Source organism: Peromyscus maniculatus, chromosome 18, assembly GCF_049852395.1.
Source record: "Peromyscus maniculatus bairdii isolate BWxNUB_F1_BW_parent chromosome 18, HU_Pman_BW_mat_3.1, whole genome shotgun sequence".
Taxonomy (NCBI): Eukaryota; Metazoa; Chordata; class Mammalia; order Rodentia; family Cricetidae; genus Peromyscus; species Peromyscus maniculatus.
The window spans coordinates 34,097,110-34,120,451 of NC_134869.1; the positions used below are offsets into that span (position 1 = coordinate 34,097,110).

A 23,342-nucleotide genomic window follows, 5' to 3' on the forward strand; every position below is an offset into this window, starting at 1 on the left:
GACCATTGGTGCTACATTAATTCTAATATCTGTTGCATGGTTGTGGTATAGTTTTAAAGATATGTATTTCAACTTAGAGAAGATATTTGAAAGAGAATGGCATTTGGTATTCAATATTTTACAAACACATCTACTAATTCCAAATAATTAGCTTATAGTAATTAGAGCTATTAGAATTAAAAGTTAAATTAAAACTTTATCTTATTTGCAGCAACCTGATATTGTTAGTGGAACACCAAGAACATATGTAAAGTAAAATTTGCTTTTAAGATATACTTGTAGTATATTTAATTTGCATCAATGTAGATCAGCCCAACAAATAAACATTTCAAAGGAACTTGTAAGATGTCAATAATTACTATATGACATTTAAAAAGTTTTATGGGAAGCCTGTTTTTTTCTGATGGGAGACAGAAGAGGAGTGGGCCTGGGGAGGGGGGTGACTGGGAGGAAGAGCAGGGGGGGGGGAAACCACAGTAGGGATGTATTATAAACAAAGACAAAAACAAAAAAGGAAAATAAATTAAAATAAAACGAGTTTTGCCAATGAAAACATTTTCATAGAAATAATAGTATGGAATAAAGTTTGATCCATTTATCAATTTAATAAGGAGTCAGAATAGCAAATGGCAGGGGACTACAAGTTATTATTTTGAAAGAATAATGGAAGCAAGTGATTGCTTAAAGAGGATACAGATGAAACTAAATATATCTTCATAATTTTCATAGTTATATGCATACAACCAATATGTTAGGATTTATAGCAAGGCAATCATATTGACCAATCTTATAGAAGGATAGAGTAGTACTATTTCTTCAGAATCCTTGGAGTTTGGTCTCTTACAATGATTTTTTAATAGTAATGATAAAAAATATTTATTGTTTCTAAATGTCTATAATGTTACCAACCTAAAACCTAGATCAATGAATTCATGTGTGCTGTTTTCATTTCACATAAAGGATGCTGGTATCCTTTGATCTACTAATACAGAAGTCATGCAGGGTAGCAGGATAATCTTCATATTTCAATTTCCTCTGCAGTTGACCATGAGCTTCTGTAAACAAGGTCCAGATTTTGCTACCTTTTTCCTAATAACTCTCACACATAGAGCAGGTCATTGTAAAAAGGGTTATAGAGTCTAAGTTATATTAAGAATTAATAAACTGTGTTCCAATAATTTTATACAGACCAAATTCATAAAGGCATGTCCTTCCCCCTCATTCATTTTCCATATCTCATCATCTGCACCACCACTGTCCAGCTGAAGAGACCAATTGTGGAATATTAGTTGAAGATATGTTACATCTGTTTATGCTGTGGAACATTTGTTTAATGATGCAAAGATGTGTTGCATTCTTTTATGTAGCCGTTGTTTGACTCTGTGAAGTTGTGTTACTTTGCCTATCTAAAACATCTGATTAGGCTAATAAAGAGCTGAATGGCCAATAGCTAGGCAGGAGAAAGGATAGGCAGGGCTGCCAGACAGAGAGAATAAATAGAAAAAGAAAAAGAGAAGATTGAGGAGCAAAAGAGAGGAGAAGAGGAAGACTCCAGGGGCCAGCCACACAGCTATACAGCAAGCCACAGAGAAAGATATACAGAAATAAAGAGAAAATTCCAGAGGCAAAAGATAGATGGGATAATTTAAGTTAAGAAAAGCTGGCAAGAAACAAGGCAAGCTATGGCCAGGCATTCATAAGAGAGAATAAGCCTCTTATTGGGGAGCTAGGTGGTAGGCCCCCAAAGAGCTAAGAGTAAAAATAGTAAAAGAACCAACTACAACCAATACCACTTACTAACTGTACTGCAAGGACATCTATCAAGTTACTTTCTAACCATTCTATAAACAGGAGTCAGAAAACGGGTTTTAGAAGAAAAATTTCACCATTGCTCCTATACTTCAAAGCTTTTAATGGATTCTAATTTTCATGAGGACAGAGCATAGTTTGGCTCCTCAATAATACTCACTATCCATGACCCTTAGGAATCTGGTCAGTATTTAGGCCCTCATAAAGGATCTATACATTTCACCTAGTCTTCTTACTGTTCTTGCATGAGATTCATAAAGACACCTGTCTCTTTGTTTGTGGCCCAAGGTCCTCTGGGAATATTCTTCCCTACATGATTTCAGATTTACTCTTTGTATCTTCTCTTAAATGCCACTACAATGAAAAGTTCTTTCCTGACTATGCAGGAACTATAGCTATTTTTTTTTTAAATCATTCTCTATATCCAGTACCTTGTACACAGCACAGTATATAGGAGATAATTAATATATGGGGGAATTCTAATTGTTTATTCAATATAACCATGTTCATTTACCACTATTCTAAAATGTATTTACAGTTATCCATGATTTCTCTCTCTCTCTCTCTCTCTCTCTCTCTCTCTCTCTCTCTCTCTCTCTCTCTCTCTCTCTCACACACACACACACACACACACAATCATATGATAATATATAAAACTGATCTATAGTTGATAGTTAAGGAAAATCTCCTATAGACTGATATATTTGGGCAAAGAAAAGAAAAATTTCCATACTTTTAATTTTCAGTCTTTTGACGTTTTTGCTATATTTTTCAAATATAATCATATACATGAGTATGTATATATTTGTATTCCTTTAAATATATTGTAATCTAGTGGGTGTGTTACTCATTTTTATTTCCATATTTAAGACACAGTAGAATACCAAATACAAGAATTTAAAGAGATTTATAAAAGAATACATACTTTTTGTGGTAGGCTTACTTAACAGACTGGTAATAAATACAGCATAAAAATGGAGAGAAGAACAGTGGGTTAACAGGTGGGATTTTGCCAGTTTGGCCTCTATGGAAAAGTGTCACATCACTGCATATATTTATCTTAGGGCCAGATGTCAAGAATGTAGAGAAAGTTACAGTTTCAAAGTTTCAAAGGCAGTATTTCAACCTCATCAGCTGAGTAACCAGTGAAAGCTACATGGTTTATACTGCCAACTATTTGCACCATGCACCATCGGTTGTTAATGAAATACAAACAACGTGTTTGTAGTCAAATAATTGAATGTTGTTTCAATATTTTAGAAATATAAATCATTCTATAATGCTAAGGTTCCGTTTTTGATCATTCTAAAGGTGCAACATTTAAATAGTTGTAATGCTTCTAGATGATTTTAGACATAACTTATTACCCATCCTACACTTCCAAGCAAAGAAATCCCTGCATTTGAATTCCAGCAGATACATTGAGCTACCTGTTGCCTGAGATAAAAGGAATCCTTCCAGAAAGTTTCACTTCAGTGACTTGTGTTGTATTAAGGAAAGGATTAAGCCTTCTTAAAGCCCTTCTGGACCTATTTACGACATGAAGATTTAGAACATAAGCTGCTTTATTATAGCTCTGAGATAAGCCTTAAATATGCAGTAATTTTCCATGCAGCATATAAATCAACTTCCCCACATGGAAAGTTGCTGAATTCTTAACAGAAGTAGCTCAAGAAAATGAGTCTGTATTTCATAGTAAGTATAGCCCTTTATGTATATTTTTTTGTAAAATTTAAATTCAACTATATAATTTTTGATTTTTTATTCCTTCCTGTAATCTTTGGCTAAGCCTCTTTGTGGTGGTTTGAATAGACTCATGTGTTTGAATGCTTGGTCCATACAAAGTGGTACTATTAGGAAATGTAGCCTTGATGGAGTAGGTGTGACCTTGACAGAGGAACTGTGTTACTCTGGGGCAGGCTTTGAGGTCTCATAAGCTCAAGCCAGGCCTAGAGGCTCAAGTCTCTTTCTGCTGCCTTTGGACCCAGATGTAGAAATCTTAGTTCCTTTTCCAGCACCATGTCTGCCTGCCTGCTGCCATGCTTCCCATAATGATGACAATGAACTAAAATTCTGAACTGTAAGTCAGTCCCAATTAAATATTTTCCTTTATGCCGGGCGTGGTGGCGCACGCCTTTAATCCCAGCACTTGGGAGGCAGAGCCAGGCGGATCTCTGTGAGTTCGAGGCCAGCCTGGGCTACCAAGTGAGCTCCAGGAAAGGCGCAAAGCTACACAGAGAAACCCTGTCTCGAAAAAAAAAAAAAAAATTTTCCTTTATAAGAGTTGCCATAGTCATAGTGTCTCTTCACAGCAATGGAAACCCTAAGACACTCCCATACATATATGGCATTACCACAGTCAAAATACAAATTAAAAGACTTTGCAGCATTATTTAAAAAAAGATACATTTAATAGGTTTAGGGGAGGAATGTAAATATGAATACTATTTCCAGAAATAGATCACAGGGGACTTGATCTAGTTTAGGGGGCTAGGAGGCCTGCTTTGTCTAAATCCTGCAGTTTTCCAAAATGTTTTAATTTTAACAAATAGTGGAGAATATTAGAAGTAAGTAGGTTGTAATAAGACATTCAGGATAGAGAACAATTTCAATATGGAATGCACAAAAAGCCACAAATCTTTCATATACCTGAAAGATTATAAGTCATCATACCATAGAGACACTTGCACAGCCATGTTTATGTGGCACTATCCTGATAACCAAGACAAGGATCTAGCCTAGATGTTCACCAAAAGGTAATAGGTAAAGACATTCTGATACATTTAGATAATGGAATTTTATCTAGCTGTCAAGAAAAAACAAAATCATTACATTTGTAGGAAAATGGATGGAATTGGAGATCACTGTGCTAAGAGAGATAAGCCAAGCTCAAAAGAGAAATCCACATATTTTTTTTCTCATGCAAAGTGTAGACTTAAAATTATATGTGTATGTAGAACATTAAAGAAGAAAGTGATTGTGAGAGGGGGTAAAAGGGCCAACAGGAGGGTGTGATTGAACAAGAAAGATGAATGGAATATATGGACCATGAAAGCAGAAAATGGAACCATTTTCAGGAAAGTAGGAGATCAGAAAGAGGGGAAGAAAGGTGAGAGAAGAAAGTAGCATGTGAGGGGATTTAGAACAAAATACAATGACATATATGAAATGTCATGATGATTAAAAGTATGCTCCAGCCGGGCAGTGGTGGCGCACGCCTTTAATCCCAGCACTCGGGAGGCAGAGGCAGGCGGATCTCTGTGAGTTCAAGGCCAGCCTGGGCTACCAAGTGAGTTCCAGGAAAAGGCGCAAAGCTACACAAAGAAACCCTGTCTCAAAACAAAACAAAACAAAAAAAAAAAACAAAAAAAAAAACAAAAAAAAATATGCTCCATAAGGAACAAAGTATAACAACATGAATATTAGCAAAAAATAAGCATTTCAAGTGTAAGGGTTTGGGCATCAGTAGTAGAATCTATTTTCCTGCCCAATACAAGAAATTTAAATACTTAATGAATTAAGCATTATATACATTATTATTGGTCCTGGACAAAATAGTTTTGGTTGAAGGGTGGGAATAGGGGGTGTCATCCAGTGGGTTGAAAAGTCATTAGTAATTGAAGATGCTGAAAGAACACAAAATTATTTTCCAGAACTTTTCTGGAAATGAGAAAAGAGGGGATAAGACATCTATTCAGGATTTAGGATAGGATTTGAAATTGAAGGAAGAATGAATGTGCTTGAACCTGCTGATAAAATCAGGACATAAATAAATGGAACATACGTAAAGAAATTAGGACTTAAAAAAACAATGAGCATTTCTTTCGCAGAATCCCAAGGCATGGGGATGGGGGCAAAGAATCACACAGGTATGGTAATGGTACATTTTTATCTGGCTCCTGGTTACTTTAAAACTGGCTACAGGAAATGTACCTTCTCACTGACTCTACCCATAAGACCTTGCTCCCAGTGTCCAATGGATCTTGATTAGCATATTCATTGCTAGGCTTTATTTGCTTGAACTTGGATATATTAAGCAACTCTCAACCTATTAGCTTCAATGTACTAGTTCAAGTAGAAAAGAATGTATGTAGGACTGGATATAAGTTTATAATTTAAAAATCACCTGCTAATGAAAAGCTAATGCTCACAGAGGTTGGAATTCTGAAGAAATTGACTCTACTTACTAGACAAGGTGGCACCACTGATTAAGTGAAACTTTACTGTGACTAATGCATACAACCAATGCTTACTGTATGGGATGACACAGGACACCATTTTAAGGATACCTTTGGGAGGGTGGTCTGGGCCATTCAGCGCACCCTGAATGGCTGCCTGGGCAGCAGAGTTCTGGGCTTTCAGCATTTCAATGGTTTCCCGTAGTTCTATAAGTTCAGACTCCTGTGGAATGATCAGAATTTGCAAGGTTAATGTCTAGAAAAAATTAAAATGTCATTGTTCATACTTCACTGTCCAATGGGTTTGATATTATGTAGCCCTACACTCCTGAAGGAGTTGGATGCTTGGTTGATCTTGTCGAATTGTATCTAAATTTTTGTTAGCTTAAAGAAAGAATTTGAAGAATCCTGTCCTATAAAAGTAGTCTCAAGAGTCCATAATCCTTTCAAAGGGGAGTTCATAGCTGATCCCTTCAAAGCAATGCAAGATAAACTATCACTCATTTTATAGCATTACCTATGGGAACATTAGATGTTAGATCTCAATATTTCCACATTACACTGTGTTGCCTTTGCTGTCCTTAGATTTTGTCTGAAATGCTTTGTACCTCAGGAACTGATTCTCTGTCTTCAAGTGTAAATCTAGGCACTCATTTCGAACTCAGTTCTTTGAGTTGTCACCTTACCATGTTCGAATGGCACATTGAAGTCACCTTAGAGTTCTGATATTTTTTCAATGCATCAGTGAATAGAAACAAACATGAAACACAAAGTCCTTATATATTAAATTATAAATAATGGCAGTGTTCTTTCTCAGTCTCTCCTAGAACAAAAAGAGAAAGCTAGGCAATTTCACTTCAGAAAATTGCCTCATATGCTGGAATGTCCAGTAACGCTTCTAAGCTTAGGTAGACACTGCAATGGTTGGAAATAACACGGGAAATTAGAATAGATACATACTAAGTGCCTCATGTTTGTTTCCCCCTCTCTTTCTCTCTTTTTTTTCTGAGAAAAGCTTTCACTCTGTTGCTCAGGCAACAACACAATGCCTCAGCCTCCCAAGTTCTGCAGTTACAGGCTTGAATATCATGCCATATTTTATGCATGTATATGCTTAAGTATCTCACTTATTCATGATAGACACTAGTTAGAGTTAAAAATAAACTCTTATGGACTTAAACAGTTTATAAATAAAAACCTAATCATGACAATTAGAAGGAAATTACTAAATTTATACATGGATTTTCAAATAATTCACTGTAATCATTCATTTCTCATAGAGGAAACATATCACATTGTAGACAATTTGCAACCCAGTTCATCGAAACGACACAGTCTACCCAACTTCTATATTATGTCCCTCGTCCAATTACTACAAGCAATTTTACTAAAACTTAATGTTTCCACTTGAAACCCCCGAGAGATAAAGTATTTACTGGAAATGGATTCACATAATTTAAAAATTAATTTTATAACCAGTGCTTAGGTGAGTGTTAAATTTTAATTAAAGTCAGACTTTTATCCTTGGATTTGGAATCAATGATGCCTATGCTGCAGACTTAAAAATCTTCTAAAATATTTGACTCTGGCTTTACAGGAAGAAATGGAAATAAGATCTTATGCAAATGTCTAATAATTGAGCTTAATTTTGAGCAAGCTGAGTTATTTAAGTGTCAAAGTTTTAATCTCTTCCAGAGAAGTCTCTTCTATAAACTATTTTTTTGTGTGACAGGATTTCTCTATGTAATCCTGACTGTCCTGGAACTAGCTATATAGATCAGGCAGGCCTTGAACTCACAGAGATCCACCCCCCCACACCTCTGACTACAGAGTGTTGAGATTAAAGATGTGCACCACTGCACTGATCTTTTTTTAATAAGATTTTAAAAGTGATTAAAAGTGGAATACACACAGAATGTTGTCTTTTTATAACATTGTGATTAATATAGCACAGAATGATCACTTTGTAAAATTAAGGGGCACTTTGAAAATGGCAGATATCTTTAGATTAGCTGCTATTTGTGGTGGTTTAGTAAGGCTAAGTGAAGTATAACTAGGTAAGTAATATCTCTACTACATGATTTTTGAAAAATTCTGTTTTTTAAAAAAACTAGCTGGTCTGAATTCATCTTGGTATTTCTTCAGGGAGCTTTCTAAGCATAAATAGCTGCCCATAAGAATTCTGTAAGACTTTAATTAAACTGATAGCTAAATTCCATATGGATTGTTCAAATCTATACTCCTCATTCCCTATATCTGCAGACACTTCCATTTATGAAATCTACTATCATGTTGTCATTCAATCTATAACCATGACCTTTCTGAGAATTTCATATGATTTTTACCTTTTGCCAAATATTCTTTCCCTTACAGGCTAAAATGAAATACCCCTATGTTTGTGAACTCTTTTCCTGCCAGAAAAATGAAATAAAAGAGGTTCCTTTTATACCATTTAATATAATATCTTATTTCGTTGCTGAGAGATCATTCTTTTCAACTGATTTATGATTCAGTAAATGCTGGAGTGATTTTATAAAGAGTTCAATAGATATATTTCTTCTCTGAAGAATAAAACTTCAACTCCACTACTCACAACTTTAGTTTGTATAATAGGATGTATTTTCAACTAGGGAGTAAAGGTGCTATATAAAAACACCAAAAACCTTCACAGCCTATTATAAATAGGAAGTCTCAGCATGGTAGTAAGGAAGTTACAGTTTCCTTTCTTTCTTCCTTGGTAGCAGATTAGAAATGAACATAAAGCATTTCACATATTTGACTAGGATATAGAAAATTTCCAATATTATTCTAGTCTTCATTGTTTTATATCATTAGAGTTGGTTCTTTGTACTGATTTTCATGCTATATTTTTCCTAAGATTGAAATTACAATTTTGCCTTAAGCACATACATATATTCCCCCATCAATTTTTTTTTTTGCTTGCCTCTTGGCGAAAAGTTTGGATAAGGACTATAATTCGCAATGAATTCCAGAGATAAATGACTACAAAATCATAAGCTAATCTGAAATGTCTTCAGATGGTCTCTAGTTTGCTATAGACAACAGAAAATACCTAAGTCTAGAGAGTCACTGTTAAGCCTTTATGGAAATACTCTGAGAAATATTTATGTCATACAGATAACTGTTTAGTCTGCTGTGAGATATAGTCATTCAAACTTCCTCTCTGGAACACAAGAGAAAATAGGTCTAACTAATTCCACAAGGATTCTTGAGAATTAATACGTCGGATCTGATTTTGTTGTCTCTCTCCAATTCCTGCAATAAATTCAAGACAACAATGCCCCGACTCCTGTAGACCATGCAAAAATATACTTTTATGTGTTTTGTAATTTCATTGTATAAAACCATTTTGATGAAATACATATCTCTTTGGATAGTTGCCTTGTATCATTTAGGCTAAACAAATTATGAAGATCACACTTAAAATGCTTCAGAAACAAAATAGTCAAGTATTTCCTTGATGATAGCCTTTGATGTTCTTTCCAACCTAATTTCCTAGTTGTCCTTGACCTCTTTCAAAACTTCTCATTAATAAAGTTCCACTGAAAAAACTATAAACTTGACAACAAATCTTGTGAAACAACTGACCCTGCTAGGCAAAACTGTTCACTAAATCCACTTTTTACACTAAATTCATCTTCACTTCCTAACAATGCCACTCAGTTAAACTCACAGTTTAGCTGTGATTTTCTTGAAAAAAAAAAAAAATAACAGCTTTCTATGCATTTGCCTTGAAATCTTGCTCTTTTTTTTTCTTACAGAAAAAACCATCAATGTTTACTGTATCTAAACTTAGGTGAAAGGTCTTCACCAAGTCTTAATATTTTTAAAATTAAACATTCATATTCATCTTATGCTGTAAAACATTCATAGATAATATTATCTGATTCTAGAGATACAGTTTTATAAACATTTCTAGATGGAAAATATCTGAACATAAAATATGTAAAGACAAAGCAGATGATATTTTTAGTTTTCTATGTTACATTCCAACACTTGGCATTGAATGTCCTCAATTTCACATCTGTGTTCATCTATGCCCTTCACAGAGGAAAGAATGGCCCTACAGTCAACATAAGGGTCAATGAATAAAATCCACTATTCATTTTCAGAAGATAGTTCTCTCTCCTCGGTGATCTAATAAGACTAACCTAGCACATTTTAGCACTCACGTTCCAATTGCCTGACTTTAGTTATCTATAAGCAACTAGTTTGGGCATCTCCTGAATTTTAAAGTCTTAAATATTAGAGTGTGTTACATTAGCAAACTGAAACAAGATCTCACAGTTCTATTAAAATTTCACATGTCCAATTCTGTATTTGCAGAATTTTTGCCATCTTAATGATTTGTATCACAGCCTTTCTCAGTTGATATTTTGTGAGAAAATGGAGCCTCATACAATGCCTTGGGTGACACCGCCCATCATTCTTTTGGCTACTTAAGTGCAGACTGTTTTGTCTTCATGAAATACCACCTAGTATTCCCCCTGAATTAATCTTCTTCATCTACCCCAATCTCAGGAGCTAAGATGGCCTAGTTACCTTTGAAAATGCTCATGGCTTTTCAGGGCTCTATCTCTAATGGAATCGTAGTTATCTGCCTCCTGAGACATTCATACATATCTTTTCTGCTTTCTGGGCTCTAAGTATACAAAAATAGTATTCTGGCATAAACATTTGACAAAAGAATCAGTTGCTTTGCATCTGGAATCAAGAAAAATTATTAGGATACTATTCAAGGGAATTATTTTGGTGAATAAATTGAAGTAATATTTCCATGCACTTTCAATGGCATATGATGTTTAAAAGCATCCTGTGAAGCTAGTTTGTTCAGAGAACTTTAATACTATGTGGACTCTGATGTTTTGGTTTTTCCAGACAAGGTTTCTCTGTGTAGCTTTGCTCCTTTCCTGGAACTCACTCTGTAGACCAGGCTGGCCTCAAACTCAAAGAGCTCTGCCTGCCTCTGCCTCCCTAGTGCTGGGATTAAAGGCATGTGCCACCACCGCTGGCCCAGCTTACATATTTTTTTTCATCATCTGTTACATATTAGAATATAAATTCCAGGTAGGATATATGCATTTGTAAGAACACACATATATGACGACTATTAAAATCATTTTAAATCATATAGCTACATGACCATTTTTATGTATGAGTATTTTATATACAAAGAACAAAAACTTTAGAAAAATACTATCACCTAATTTATTATAATTTGTGAAAAAAATATCCTTGCTGGAGTTTTTAATTCCAGCATGTACCCATATCTATAGATGCAGATAGTAATAGACAAATAATACATCTACCTTTTTTTAAGTTCATATTATTTTCTTCTTGCCCTATAGAAGTTAAATATAAATTTGGTGAAGGACTAAGTGGGCAAATGAACCTTGGAACTCTAGACCCTGAGATTAAAAACACAACTCTATATTCATGATACTTTTTCTTGAGATTGTTGAATCACCAGAGAGCAATATACCCTTTTTATCTTCGTTCCCTGAAGGAATGCCTTTCCTGAAATATGATTAAATGTTATGCCCTCAGCTTTTAGAAAGATGTCTAAGTGAACAATGTTTTTTGTCTTCTGTTATTCCATGACCCCAATTTAAGAAACCTTGAGATACATTTATCCTTTAATCTGGGGCCAAGATGTTAGTCTGCTCAATCTAAATTACATTCTTCTGGTCAGACAATGAGAACAAAACCCACCAAGAAATCTTCCTTTGTTTCTCAGCTTCCTTGAAAGCTGGTTCAGTTTAGGGCTTTGTGGCTGGGCCATGTGGTTTAGATACCTTGTCGTAGGCATTCATCTGCTGGTTTGAATCAGTTTCTGCTACTGAATTGTGTTATAGTGCAAACCATTTTATAGATTTCTTCAAAGGAAAATGTGAATTCACAAATTTGAGGTGCATAAAGAGTTTTCAAGATTCATATCTCTATAGTTCTGAACTGAAGATGAATGTTTAGCTAAAAGTAGTAAAGGCAATTTCACACATGGTATTTCTGGATAGTTTCAATAATTTTGGTGATGTTATTCTAAGTATACTTTGTATATAATGACAAAAGTTCGTATGTTAAAGAGTTATATTTCAAAATTTATAGATTATCCCCAGATATTATAAGGTAACATACCTGCATATGTTCTAACATAATTCTATTAGAAAATTTCTTGCACACATATAAAAGAGTTGAAGGAAATATGAAGGGATCATCAATAGTCACTATGCAATTTGCTTTCTTCAAGATATCACAATGACTGCTAACCATCATTCCCAGAAATATAACCAACATAAGTCAGGTATGAATTAGTTTACATTCTTTCTTTTTGTAGTTTTGCACATGTATTTGTGCATGGTGTACATGTCTGTGCATGTATGTGTATGTATGCATGTGTACATGCATGGCTGGAGTTCAAAGTTCACATTGGTTATCTTCCTAGATTGTTCTTTACCTTATGAATTGCAGGTTCCTTAATGAACCTGGATCTAGTCTGTCAAGCCAGCTAGTTATTGGAATTGCCTGTTTCTGCCCAACCTACCTACCACCCACAGTAGGATTGCAAGTAGACCCCCATACCCATTTGGCTTTCACACTGAGTTCTGGGGCATCCTTACTATCGATCTCATACTTCCCTGGCAAAAGATTTACCCAATAATCTCCCCAGTCTCTTTAGGGTTTTTATAAGGAAAAAAAAAGAGAAATGTGCAGGAAGTTAATATTTCTGGATGGCCCCAATGCATGTGATACAATCATAACATTGTGCTTATTTTTCATGTTGATCTTAGAAGGTGCTTATTTGTTATTATTGTGACCTTCAGAGGTGTCAGTGGTTAAAAGGAACATTCCAATTGTTAAATCAGTGGATTTGAGGTTAAGCTCTCTCAAGATTATTCTTTCTTGTTATGTTTTTAAAGACACGGTTTCGCTGTGTAACAGCTCTGGCTGTCTGGCACTTGCTCTGTAGACCAGGCTGGCCTCAAACTCACAGAGATCCACCTGCCTCTGCTTCCTGAGTACTGAGATGAAAGGTGTGTACCACCACCTTCTTGCAAAGATTAGATAATTCTTAAAGAGACACAGCCAGAATTCGTGGTCAAGGTTTCCAGTTTCCATGTCATTAGCTATTCTGTTCTGCTTGGCTAGATAAAGGGCCTTATAATCCTGTTTGCTGGGTTCTTATGCTACATAGTGAAGGAGAAATCCATACCAAAGAAAGAAAAGATGAAGGAGGGAAGGCAGGAAAGGGGTGAATGAGAGGAGAGAAAGAGATGAGGTAGGGAAGGAAAGGTGTGGAAGGGGAGAGAAGAGGTAAGTTTAAGAACTCAGAGGGGTCTGTTAGAAACCTTCTAGAATGTTTTGATGAAAGTGAACAAAATGGACAAAATGCTGTCATAGGCAGAAATCTAGGATCTAGAATAAACTAAAGAATTGCTTCCTGTACTTATACAAGGTAATTATATAAGGATATAAGATTATCTCCCTTTTAGTTTGACTGTTGCACTTTCTAAAACAAGTTTTATACACTTACAAATCTTGGTTATGCAACACCTTACAAAGCTAACCACAAAACTGCAGCTATCCCTAGATGTAAATATAGGTATAGGCTGTAAATATCCAGAATTTCTTAGAATGTAGATCGGTACGAAGAATCAGATGAATACAGGGACGTCTGTCCATGCCTTGTACATATGTAGCCTTTCTAAGACATTGCCATGAACTTCAGGGACTACACCAGTTTCTGCCAGCAATACAAGGTCAAGGACATGAACTAAGAGCAGGGAAGAAAGCTGGTCTTCATAGGAGAGTGACCAACTTCTTTCTTGATAGATTAGAATATTTAAATATATTTGTCCCTGAGAACTCAATTCTGTTCCCTCCTTTCTACTATTCTTTATTCCATACTATAAAATCCTTTGCATGTATTTTAAGTTTTTGATGTAACTGAAGCAATGTTTCTTCAAATAAACATAGCATCTCAGATGCCAACTAGCTTTTTGATGCAAAAAAAAAAAATGCAGAGAATTGTCCCTCTCATAACTGGTACATTCTGGTGTCTCTTACTTTGGAATCCTAATGTCATTTCTAGGCAAGCTTCTTGATGTGTCACCTTATATCCATGGTCTACTAAGAGGCTTAGGAACCATGCATTTGTGAAAATTCTCATTTATGTACATTTCTTGTTAACTCTGTAACAATTTGAGACTATTTGAATTCTCCTATATAAAGTTTCCTCTCAACATTTGGTATTCATTTATAGTTGCAGTTGGAAGTAAAGAGACAGAAGTGTCTGACAGAGCTGTGGGTGCCTTTGTGTCTCTTTGTCCAATATGGGCAATCTGATTGTGTCTTTAAATTAGAACTGGCACAGAAATGGTACCGTCAACTCATTGTTTCAGTTTAGCACAGAATGGATGCTCCGCAGTACTGCTTTTAAGGCACTAAAAACCTGCCGGGTATTTAGCATTCTGTGAAGTGTACTATCTCCTTTCAAGCCTCAGTGGCAATTACTGGCCATACCTTTTGTTCCGCTGTCATGGTCAGACTCTGCAATCGGCCAGTCATATTCCCTAAACTCTTTTCAAAAGCTGCTACGAGGTGAGCCTACAAAGAAAAGAGAAGAAAGATAGTTAAAATGTCAGAGTCTCCCTTGGATAAGATAAAGCCCTTCATTTTACAGAATGCTTAATTCCAGCTGTTTCAACGTTTTAAGTGCTGTGGCTCTCACGGTTAGTTCTCAATGGTGATGCTCCTTTAACACATATCTTCATTTTTCCATTTCTACACTTTGGCTTCCTAAAATCAGTGTTTCAGTCTTTTGACATTTAATGTGAGCTCGGCTTCCAAAAGGGGGTGGTATTTTTGCAAATAACAACACCTTCTGACTTGCACATCACGCAGCGATCTGACACCCAAAATGCCGAACAAATTTCCCAGCTGCCAAGTTTGTAGAAAGAAAACCCAAAAGGAGGTCACTGAAATAGTCAATGGACAAATGTTCCCCATTTCTCGACTTCCGTGATGACCTTTGAAGATATTGTTAGCACTTCTATTGTGAGGACATTCTCCTTCAAGTGTCAGACATCTGCTGACAGCTAGAACATTATCTTTTCTCTTTTTCTACTTACAAAGAACTGAGTGGGAAAGACTTGTCTTCACTTTCAAATCTTTGCAATAAAAGGGCTTCTCTCCTTACTTTTGATTCCCTTCAGGTACAGAAGTAGAAACAGGCCAGGCAGAAGTAATTACATGGCCAAACTTAACAATAAGCATTGGTGGACTGGGGGTTTTATTTTAAATTTTAGAGAGTTACACATATTATATAACCATCACACTTATGATTAGGAATGCTTGATGGTACAGCTGTCAACTAGGCCATTTCCTACTGATTCAATAGCATGAGGAGCATTTACGCAGCCCAGTGGGGTGATCAGTCAGTTCTATGTCTTCAGAAACATCTGCAGACATACTATCTCAAACTGATATAATTTACTGTGCTCCTAAAAGGATCTAAAGTTGGAGTATTTTCTAATCTCTGTCTATGACTAACTAAATCTGGATAAAATCTAGTCAATTTTGGCAAATATTTGATTTTTTTTTCCTGAAGGAAGGGTGTGATGGGACCCTAATACATTTTTTTTGTTGTTGTTGTTGTTGTTGCTAGAGAAGAGCTGAAAGAATGAGGAACTTTCTATCAAATGGCTAGCAAAAATCCCCATAGGAGTCAGGGCTCTGGTGGTTTATCCCATAATTAGGGTCATTGCTTTTGTTCTCAGGGCTCATCACAGGCTGCTCTTCACTGATTCTACAATAGGGAAAAAAAACAATTTGTAAAGAATACTGCCAAATTTCAACCCTCTGCGGACACTCTTTATTCTCTTATTCAGTTACTGGGGCCTTTCCCTTCCTGTGATAATCATTAGGTCACATCGATGTTGGCCACTTTCTTGATACTTTTCATATCTAAATTTGCATTCTCAACCACTATGTTTTAATTTGACCAAGTACCCAAGTATTATCATAAGGTTTTCATGACTTCTTCTTCTTTTTAATATTGCTTTTGAAATAAACCATTCTTATGTCTGAATTTATAATATATTTGCCATGATGGCTTTCTGTATCGATTACATTTTTTTCGTTTCACAATAATCTCACTATGCCCATAAAACAAGGTGCTAATTCCTAAAAATAAGGTTGCCACAACCCACCCTCATGAGGAATATGCTGGAAGAAAAAAATTTCTTATTTTATAAAGGAAGTAATACTGAACATTGTGATATTTTACTTCTCAAAAACTCAAGAAAACAAATGTTTAATTATTGGTCTGTGGGTCTTTAATGTGTACATTTGAAGAAAATTACTTGTAATTTGTGTATATTTAGGCAATTTAATAGGAATTTAAAGTATGAAAATATTAGGATTATAAATAATAAGTTGTATACATAAATTATATTGATTATATCTTGTAGCTCCAAGTAATGAAAAAATACTTTTTCTTCTTTTATTAAGAAAAATTTTTCATTTATTTTACACACCAAAGATCCCCCTCTTCCTCCCTCCCCCCGCCAAGCCTTCCCCTCCCAACCCTCCATCCCAACTTCCCCCCACAAGAAGGCAAGGCCTCCCATGGGGAGGCACTTCTAGTAGAGATTATGTAGCTTGATTTGTTTGGGGGGCCCCCTGGGCGGTAGAATCAGAATCCATCCCTGGTGCATGAGGGGGCTTTTTGGAGCCCACAACCTATGAAGGACAGACACCTCATGTGGCCAATATAAAATATTTAACATTAAAATATTAAGCTGTCTAGTCTTACGTCAGTTTGACACTTACTAGAGTCATCTGAAAAGAGGGACCCTCAACTGAGAAAATGTCTCCATAAGATCCAGCAGTAAGACATTTTCTTAATTAGTGATAGATGGGGTGGTGCCATCCCTGGACTGATGGTCCTGAATTCTATAGGAAAGCAAGCTGAGCAAGCCATGGGAAGCAAGCCAGTAAGCAACACCCCTCCATGGCCTCAGCATCAGCTCCTGCCTCCATGTTCCTGCCCTGTTTGTGTTCCTGTCCTGACTTCCTTCAATGATGAACAGTGATATGAAGGTATAAGTCAAATAAATCCTTTCCTCCCCAACTTACTTTATGGTCATGGTATTTCATTGTAGCAATAGAAACCCTAACTAGGACAAATGTAAATTTCTAATCTTGGTAAACTTTCTTTTTAGTAATTTTTCACAAAAGCCTTAATTGGTAAATATCATTTGGGTCAAGTTATTTTTGATAGAAAGTATGTTTTAGAAAATGGTCATTTTATAGTTATATCTTTCTGGCTTGACTTACCAGATGAACTTTGTTAATTCTGAAGAAACGAATATTAAGTTTCTCATTAAATACAAAAACCAACAGAAAAATAATGGAGTAAATGACAGACAACTTTTTTTTGCATCACTATTTTTATTACCTTGTTTGGGAAACTTTGTGAATTCTAAAAGAAAATATGATTTTCAGAGTGGTTGCAGTTTACTAGATTGTTACTGTTTTTGTAGTTTTTTTTAAAAAATATTTTTCAAAATAGAGTAGAATGTATTAATATGAGATAAAACAGGTGTCTAACTGCTAGTTAAGAATAGCTATTTCTCATAATGGTCATGAAATTGCACTATATAATGTGATACACACAAAGAAAATTACTATGATTTTTTTAACAGCAAGATGAAATGTTATTATATATAATACCTACATTTGCATATATTGACACAGAATGAAGTGACAGTTTGTTACACTAGCAGAACGAGCCTTCTATACAGTCTCTTGGGACAATACAGCTGTTTTCAGAGCACCTATGTAAAGAAGGAAGGACTACTGTGTGCTGCACTGATTGGGACTTTATTCTGCCAATCAGATGGGAAGACTGCCCACTCAATACTTTGCTGCTTTATCACTCTGCTCTACTGAACAGTGATAGAACAAGTTTAAACAGATAGAACAAGTTTAAACAGATGTATTAAAGTTGAGTCCCAGCATGGAACACACAAATCACAAAAATGAACCTAGTCAAGTGAACTCACTGGGATCCAATACAGTTGTTCATAGATTAAGAGGAAGTGAATGTTCCTTAAACAATCATTAAATTGAAAAATACTCATCAAAATCTGTCTTTGTGAAGTATACCTCCTACACTTTCATATACCAATCCTCCCTGTGGAGATCACACATTTAACCAAATACCATGTTTACTTAACAGTCTGAATAAGTTAATAGGCAAAAACTAATGCAGCCAGTTCAGCTAATAAACTATATGTCTTTTAATATAAAGACCTGCCTTTACCTACAAACAGAAATTGCAAATAAAAAAAACTGCAGGTCTGGATATAGCACAGGTGATAAAATGCCTGCCTGGCATATATGAGTACATGAGTCCAAACCCAAGGACCACAAAAGCAGACCAACATGCAACAAAAATTGTGATCATCATGAATGAACTGGTCACTGAGGCTTCTTCACTGTAGATAAATGCAATCCAACACATTTGTGGCTTTTCTACTGATCCTTGTCTTCTGGATACAAGTTCAGAAACTCAGCAGTTTAACAATACTATATATATATATAGCATAAAATTTACAATGGTCTCAAAACTATCTCTTGAGAGATCAATAGTGAATAAAGAATGTTATTTTCTAGCAATGTTTAAAGGAAAAAAAAATCTGCTTTTGTTGTTAGGCATTTCCTGACACCATTTATGAGCAATAATAGTCTATCTCAAGTGACTATTATTCCCCTGGAGTTAAAACATAATGTCAACTCAGACGCAGGGCAAAAATTAATTCACTGTGAGTGAAATGACTTATTTCCTGTGGATTCACATTACGGTATCATATATTACGGTCCTGCACCTGTTCATTTTTGATATGCCATGCTTTGTGGAGGAGAAAGAATACCTCTCCATGGAGGATGAAAGAGGCAACAGTGATGTAAGAGGGAGAAACTCAAAGCCACCCAGCAGAAAGGACAGAGCTAAGACCACAAAGGGCATATGGTAGCATGGCAGGGTACAGCTTCTGTACCCCCTGCTGCTGCTTCTCACACTATTGTTCCCTAACACTGGGCACAATGCCACATGCCCTCCTGTGTTATAGTTTGTCGACTCTGAGTCCTCTAGGAGTGTGGAAAGATATTTGATAGAAAAGGTTAATGTGCTGACGGTCTTCAGTGTTGCCATTTTCATGGATGCACGTTGCTGCAGTGCCAGCCAATGTATTCTTCTAAACTGCTCAAAGGAGGCCATGGTATTTTTGAGAGAGCTGTTATCTCATTGACAGTGGAGCTCAGCTTCGTATTTAGATTCAAGTGAATTTATTTTAAACTTTATTGTATGCTTCATTAATTGTGGAAAGGGACAGGACCCATGAATATTTTGCCTCCCCAGTCAAATACTAACAGCCCTTACTATGTTATGGCTTGAGAAAAATTCCTACATGCGATGGAACAAAGATAAGAAACAAGAAAAGAGGCAACACTTATCTTTATGACGGTTGTCTGTCATTTTCTAAGGTACAAACTTTTTTCGTTCTTTTGTTTTGTCTTACCATGTTGCCACTCATCAGTTTAGATTTATATTTTATTTAGTCAGTGGGCAGAAAACTTCAATTTCATGTGAGTTCTACCTTCCAGTGACTTACACTGTGTAACTGTGGACACTTTAACTTTGTTAATCATGCTATTCCCTCTCATTAGATAAAAATCTGTTCTGATGTCTCCAAACAACAAAAGGCAACTTACGTTTGCTGACAGCTGAGATGTGAGGGTAGCAACTTTCTCCTGGGATGCCACGAGTTCTCTCCGTAGCTTATGGATTTGCTGTGCAATTAAAGAATCCAATAAACTAAATGATCCATTCAAATGAAGACTTCAGTACAAGAAAGCAAGTATAGTAACCACAGGTGAATCAGTAACAACTCCTTTCAGAGAGGTGAACGCTAGCTATATTGCAGCCCCCAAATGCTACTTAGGAAAAGAGGAATAATTTCTAATTTTAACATTGGGACCCAGATCTGCTCATCCAACAATACTACTGGTTCTATTTGTAAGTCCTGCAGGACTGATGAAATAGTTCACTGTTTCTATGGAGTCTCTTCCTTCTAAAACATTATTGCGATTAAAAACTCAGGCATAAAATAATCTTTAAAAATTCATATAGACTATCTACATATTTTCTTGATTTTTTCTATGTAAATTATTCACCACATAATTTCTTTGAAAATCTCTCAGATGTTTTCAACATACATTTTAGTTTTCTATATTTTATAAGATTTTCAAAAAGCATAGACTATCTTATGATGCACAAAACCTGGATTGAAATGCTTCATGAGTCTATATTTGGAACTAAATATTTCTTTCTTTTTGAGACAGGATATTGTCAAGTAGCCTAGGTTGTCCTCAAACTTGTAATTCTCCTGCCTCAGGTTCTGGAGTAGTGCAAGTATGAGCATATATCACTATGCACAACACAAAGTAATTTTATGAGATGGAACTTTCATGGTGCACTGATAATTTCAAGCTAATGCATCTTCGAATGCCTTTATTCAGTGACCTACTATTAGCTCTGAGCAAAAATGTTTTGTAGTTATCTAAGGTATAAATTAATGGGGGAAATTATGAACATAGTGTAAGGAAACAAACAAAATAAATATTCTTAAAAGGTTTTGTTTTTACTGATTTTCACTTTAGTAACACAGACACATCAATATCATACCATATTTTTCACTTCAATCAATCACATCTCATATTGCCAGGAAATGTAAACAGTGATTAAAATGGTAAAGCATTTGCAAGCATATGAAAATTGCTTCTGCAAGTGTATTTCTGGTATCAAGAGGATCCAGTCCTTTATATGCAAATATTCTACATAGATGCTTTTTTTTTTTAAGTCTTTTATTCTTGGAGCTGGATAATCTAAATGTTTTCTAAGTGTGAAAGGGCATTTTGAACATAGGCCATTAAGTGTCTTTTCCCCTTCTACACAATATATTTTTTATTTTGGAAAATAAATAGTAATCAATATTGAGAGGAGCAAGAAAAAGGGGTGGTGTTTATCTCAATACAGAAATAGAAAATAATTATATAATTTCTCTTCATACTTCCAACAGAGAAAGGTAATCATCAATGTTATCCAGCTACAAAACTTGTGACCTATAACAGTGATGTGCCTGAAATATATACTGATACAATAGTGATACAAATGTTTGGGAGTAACCAATCCCTTTTCTTAGGCCCATTACATGAGATGGAAGCCATATCTGACACTGTTCAATGGCCAAGAACCTGCAACTAACTAGACCAGGTGCCTAGGGTAAAGCCTAGTACCATTGTTCTGCAAAAGGATCATAGCATTAAAATGTCCCTAATGACATATTGCTAAACTCATACATCAGTTCTTCATGCAACCCTCATAAGAGAAGCTTCTTGCAGTAGATGGGAATTAACATAGAGCCCCACAACTGGCCAATGTGCAGAGAGTGAAAGACTTTCAAGCACTCAGTCCTAAATAGTTGTCTTCATCACACCCCCCTCTTAAGGGTCAGGGACTTAAGTAGAAGAGGCGGCAGAAAGACTGTAAGAGCCAGAGGTGGATGGATAACTCCAGGAAAACAGTGTCTTCCAGACTAATACCAGTCAATAAGGACTGACACACTTATGAACTCATGGAGACTATGGTAGCATACACAGGGCCCGCACAGGTCCAAAGCAGACAGAGTCCCAGCACTAAGAAAGTAGGTTGACCTACTGTATGGGGTCCTACCCTTATACAGTTTCACTAAGAATGATTTCACTATAATTTCTAATCTAAAATGGAAATCTACCTCAGTTCCAGTGAACGTTGGTGCTACTTTTCATATAAGGATACATTTAATCTCAGAAAGCAAATCCTCTTTCATCTTCCAGACAAATACAAACTGAAAGAGGTTTTCTCAACCTACATGGTAATTATATAATTCTAGTTCTTGTAGCATATAACCCAGAAAACTATAAAGCAAGTTATGGTACCTTTTGCAAAGCTCATGATCACCTACGAGCATAAATGACAAAAGGAGAATTGGATAGTTACTAGCAGACATTGCTGTTTTCCAAACCTCAGTAGCTGTTTCATGACCAACACTACAAGTCTTGCCATGTCTATGTGATACAAAAATTGATAGTTTGGTTAAAAAATTGTGTGTGTGTGTATGTGTGTGTGTGTACAGAGAGAGAGAGAGAGAGAGAGAGAGAGAGAGAGAGAGAGAGAGAGAGAGAGAGAGAGAGAGAGAGAGAGAGAGAGAAACACTTCTCTCAGACTTCTCTCAGGAGTTTTGAACATATTTGGAACAAATTTAAAAAAAAAAACCTTTATAAAATAAGTTCAGTGAGAATGACTTCCTCTGCAAGACCATTTTCAAAGCATTTATTTTATATCCATCCGTGTAAACCTATAAAAGAGTTGTTACTACAGTCTGAATCAAGTTTCAGATTTACTATTAACTCATGTGTTTGTGTGTGCACCCATGCATGTGCATGTGAATGTGAGCTCAGGCTCTTTCAGAAGCCAGAAGAAGGAGTTGCACCCCTGAGAGCTGGAGATCCAGATGTTGGTAAGTCACTAGACATGGGTGCTTAGGTCCTCTGCAAGTGCAGTACACACTCGAAAGTGGTAAGCCACCTCATCAGGCTCCATGAATAAAGTCTTAATTTAACTCCCCCGGCTCTCATAGGCTAGAAGCTTTTCTTTACAAAGGTAAAGAAGAATTTCCTCTCCATGCAGAAAGTTGATTTAGTACATGACTGTAAGCAAATGTGTATTTGTGAAATGTATCTCCTGTACAGAAAAGAATAACTCATAGAAGTGGTATACTCATGCCACAAATAGATAGGCAGGGTTGTGGTACCTGTGTGGAAAAGGCCCTGTGCCTCAGACTCTATAGTTTCATTGATCCTAAATAGAGTGTCTCAGGCCGTGAGAAAAGGACATTGAAATGGATGTGTGGCTCTCCTACTTAAGAGCTCAGTTCACTAATGAATGAATGAATGAATGAATGAATGAATGAATGAATAACTGCTACTATAGATAATGTACTAGGTGTTAAGGTTCAGGCAGAATGAGAGGAAAGCTGGATGCTAGAACTTCCTTTCATTTTCCCTAAGAGGCAACATCGAAGGCCACAGATATAGTGATGTTAGTGTATCAAGCACCCTCTAGTGGCAATAAAACTGATTTCATTCTCAAGTAAGGCTGGTTTTCAAATATTAAAATGGTACAGAATTTTACCTCTGAGTGAGCCTTTTCTTCAGCCTGTAAAAAATAAA

General features: G+C 35.8%; 1 protein-coding gene across 9 annotated transcripts in view; it reads right to left on the minus strand.

Annotated features, from left to right (window-relative positions):
• Nav3 (neuron navigator 3) overlaps nucleotides 1–23,342 on the minus strand; it is a 521,591-nt gene that overhangs the window by 38,770 nt on the left and 459,479 nt on the right. For all 9 annotated transcript variants that reach the window (XM_042263540.2, XM_076553883.1, XM_076553884.1 and 6 more), the window contains 4 exons: nucleotides 23,305–23,328; nucleotides 19,785–19,862; nucleotides 14,529–14,612; nucleotides 6,099–6,210 (listed from right to left, as the gene is read on the minus strand). In XM_042263540.2, the coding sequence (XP_042119474.2) occupies nucleotides 6,099–6,210; nucleotides 14,529–14,612; nucleotides 19,785–19,862; nucleotides 23,305–23,328 (298 nt within the window). The remainder of the gene's footprint in view (nucleotides 1–6,098; nucleotides 6,211–14,528; nucleotides 14,613–19,784; nucleotides 19,863–23,304; nucleotides 23,329–23,342) is intronic.